The sequence below is a fragment of the Humulus lupulus genome, chromosome 8 (assembly GCF_963169125.1).
Source record: "Humulus lupulus chromosome 8, drHumLupu1.1, whole genome shotgun sequence".
Taxonomy (NCBI): Eukaryota; Viridiplantae; Streptophyta; class Magnoliopsida; order Rosales; family Cannabaceae; genus Humulus; species Humulus lupulus.
In genome coordinates, this window is record NC_084800.1 from 69,490,860 (window position 1) to 69,494,687 (window position 3,828).

Consider the following 3,828-nt stretch of genomic DNA (forward strand, 5'->3'; position numbering starts at 1 on the left):
TTTAATTAATTATTAAATCAAATTAATATAATATTAACTATAAATTAATTTATTTTTTTTAAATGGAGACTTCTCAATGTGAAAGCCTTCCATTAGGAGAGGGGAGCAATTTCCACGTCTCCTAATAAGAAAGGTTGAAAGTCTACGTTTTTTTACACTTTTTACCTCTTTCATTGACTCTCCCATTGGGAGACGTGACATATGCACTTACAATGTCTGTACATACGATGTCTTCCCCAGCGGAAGACATAATAGACTATTAATATGTCCAAAATAAAGTCATAAAAACCTTATATTATTTTAGTGAACAACAAAGGGTGAAAAATGATGAGCACCCAGAAGATAACAAACAATGAATGAAAACCAAATACTCAAATAGTGTGGGGGATGCACTGCACTGCGAAAATCCAAAAGGCAGATGTTTGTCCTACTTAGGGAACCTTAAGCACAGCACAGCTAGAGCTCAGGCTTCAAAATGTGTGCTCATACATTCTATAACGCATAAAAGCTAGTAAACAACTTCAAAAGGGCTATTCTTGTTTGAAAAGTAAATTTACAAAAGCATATTAGAATAATTAAGTTTCAAAGAGTCCCAAGACCTTTTCATGTCACCAATTACCTTCTCTGCCTGTTCTTTCTTAGGCACACAAGACTTCTCATGATCCTGTTCGGCATTGTCCAATGTCTGCTTTGAGGTTGCTGCTCGACCAGCCAAATCTTCAAGCATCTTACTGAGACGTGCCTTCTTTGCCTTCCTTTCGGTCAGCTGTCTTTCGAGCTCAGCTATTTCATGATCAACAACCTCCCCTTGAGTCCTTATTGGCAAAAAGTCAGAAGATAATAATTGCTTCATATCTGTTTTAAGATCTTCTATTGTCTTTTCCTTCTCTTGGACCTCTCTTAAGTCTTTTTTTGCTACTTCATATTGCTCACAACTTTGAACAAAGTTAGCAATAAACGTTGTCATCTCATCTACCGTGTTCTCGGGAAAGGCATTGCTATTTAGCAAGATCGAAAGTAATTTCTTGAGCTCGAAATCTCTACCCAATTGGATGACGTTATCAAGATCAATATCCAGGCATTGTTTTAAGATAGTTTTTGCATGGGTAATCTCCTCAGCGGTCCATGAATTAGGGCGGGCGCTGCCTATAAAGTTGTTCGACTTACAACTCTTTCCTTCCAATTGATTTTGAATGTCAAAAAACAAAGTGTCGTATTTAGAAAAAATAGTAGTTTTTTCTGGCTCTACCAAAGTTGACTTCTGAAGCAATGTAATAAAAATAATGATAGTCAGTGTAAACAGTAAAATATACGTACATATATAAAAAATGTGTATCTATACTCGACTAAGCAAAATCACCTGATCAGCTTTTTCATTTTTCTTTTGATATTCTTCTTCAATTTCTACTTCCTCGTCTTCTGCTTCATCGTTGTCTTCTTCTTCTTCTTCAGTATTGAACCTTACCTACAATTAATGTAATATTCCGAAAGCACAACAATACTTAATTATTTCTTTACAACAAAATGAATTCAAAAAGAAAAGTTTAAATTTTAGGTGATATAATTAAGTTCAATGTACAAGAACTAGTTTCAAAAAGGACACCTCTGCTTCGACTGTGCTAACGTCTTTCACAAGAAAACCTTTGCTACGATTATTGAACATAAACCATAATTAAGGATCTAGACTGAAATATATTATGCAGCAAATAGTACTAATTACTCAGAGATGTCTCATTAAATTTGCTAGCACACAAGATTGTACAGTAATAATTAAAATATAACTTTAACAATAACATGAAAATTTTGAAAATTTGAACTATTGGCAGTTTGGCACCCATATATAGTGTGACAGATACTCATCAGCTACCTTTTGTGTTCTTTAAAAACGAAAACAATCATTTCGAAAAGTCAAAATAAAGGAAATACCATATTCGAGAGATGGGTCTCCTTTGTCTTGCAGATCGTGAAAAATGCTCAAATCTGTGACTGTGAGGCACCAAAAATGACAGAACCTTTCCAAACAAGGTCAGTAGTGACAGTCGGAATGGTGATGGTGACAGTCGGATTGTTCAACTTGAACTGTGAACCCTAATTTCTTCCCTTCCCTTATTTCCTTTCTTTCCAGCTTTGAGAAGGAGAACGAAAGACTACTCCCACCAACTTAACGGAAGAATTAAAGGGAGAACGCTTTTTCGGACTCAAGTGTTACATATATTGAAAGATGAATGGGGATGTACTAATATACAACTTATAGGATCAAAGGTGACCTTTGGTTTGGTTGGGGTATAAAAGAATGTAATGTAACGGAAAAGAATCCATTTTTATTTTATTAATTTGTTTGATTATTGCATTTTAGAGAATTTGAATGTTATTCAATTGAGTTTTCACATTTTAGGTAGAATAATTATTTTATTTGAAAAATGAAGGAAATATAATTTCAATGTAAAATTGAAAAAAAATTAATAATTTTTTTATTTATATTAATTTTTATTCCATTCTATTTCTATTCTTTTTCTCATTCCCTCTCTTATTTCTCTATTTTCATTCTGTCTCATCTGTCTCGTCAAACGACACCTAAGTGTTACAAAACTTATAAAATGTGAGTATAGTTGAAAAAAAAACTATATTTGGTAATTTTATATTTTAGTTATATATAATTATTATTTTTTAATTAAGATTTATTTTTGTGTTAATACATTTAAAATTATTATTAGTCTATCATAATTTAAATTAATAGACTAAAAATAATTTTAATTTTAAAAAAATTAGTTGAAAGTATATAAAATATTAAAGATTAATTACATCATTCAACATGATTTAAATTTTATTTACAAAAATCACATATAAATAATTATTTACACATATATGGTAATCCATACCTTAAAACAAGTTTTTATTTTTTATTTTTTTCTCATTCTTCAAATTTATACATTTATCTTTTATCTCTCTACTCCAAAACTTAAAAATAGAATTTCAGCCACACCGCTAGTCGGTTGGGCTTAGAAGTGGTACCATCACGACCTATTATTCAAGGTGATCGTTTTGATATGTGGGAAGCATACGTTTTTTTGCCGTCGCCGAATAAGATGACCAGAACAAAAAACAATATTTTAATTTTTTTTATATTGTGTTGACCAAAAAGTAACTAAATTTTGAACTTGATCAAACTTTAACATAAAAAAAATTTGTATTCTTATTTTACATTTAAAAGATATTATATTGTATTCTAAACAACTAAAATTTATTTAAAAATATTCAAGTAACTTTTTAAAAATAGATTCTTTACGATATTGTTTGATAACTTTTAAATAAAATATAAAAAAAATTACGGTATAGTATACTAAAAGTAACTTATAATAATAAGTTATATAGTAATTTGTTATATTTTATTGTAATTCATTAGTTTTTAAAAAATGACTAATCGACAATGCAAAAATATCTTAAGTAATAAGACACCATAATATAACTTCAAAATGACAAATCAGTGTCTTAAGATAAAAAAATTTCAAAAAATAAATATTGGAGGTAACCAAAATGTATATAAAAAATAATATGCTATAAAAATAAAAAATTTCATGAAAAAAGTAATTAATTGGCAATTTATTAACATTTTAAGTAACCAAAATGTTACTTTTTTAAACCCAGAAAAACGAGATTTTAGGAAAGTTTCAAATTCAGGTATATTAATATGGGAAATTTACAAAAATGCACTAAAAGTTAAAAAAAATCTGAAAAATACGGTACCTTACAAAAATACGGAATTTTTGGATAAAAACACGGAATGACAAAATTGTAAATACGGAGTGGCAAAATCATAAATAAAAGCTG

At 29.4% G+C, this 3,828-nt stretch overlaps 1 protein-coding gene across 1 annotated transcript; it reads right to left on the minus strand.

The window, feature by feature from the left end:
- Positions 1–353: 353 nt before the first annotated feature.
- LOC133793861 (uncharacterized) lies at positions 354–2,214 on the minus strand. The gene is made up of 3 exons (XM_062231112.1): positions 1,927–2,214; positions 1,361–1,465; positions 354–1,261 (listed from the first exon to the last, which is right to left on the minus strand). Exons 1-3 carry the CDS (start codon positions 1,927–1,929, stop codon positions 554–556), a joined length of 816 nt encoding a protein of 271 aa, XP_062087096.1. The 5' UTR covers positions 1,930–2,214; the 3' UTR covers positions 354–553.
- Between the last annotated feature and the right edge of the window lie 1,614 nt (positions 2,215–3,828).

What these genes read in the sequence shown, in the direction of transcription:
- LOC133793861 (XM_062231112.1), bottom strand. An exon ending in AAAATGAAAAAGCTGATCAG is followed by an intron (nt 1,262 to 1,360) that starts GTGATTTTGCTT and finishes ACATTGCTTCAG; the next exon opens with AAGTCAACTTTGGTAGAGCC.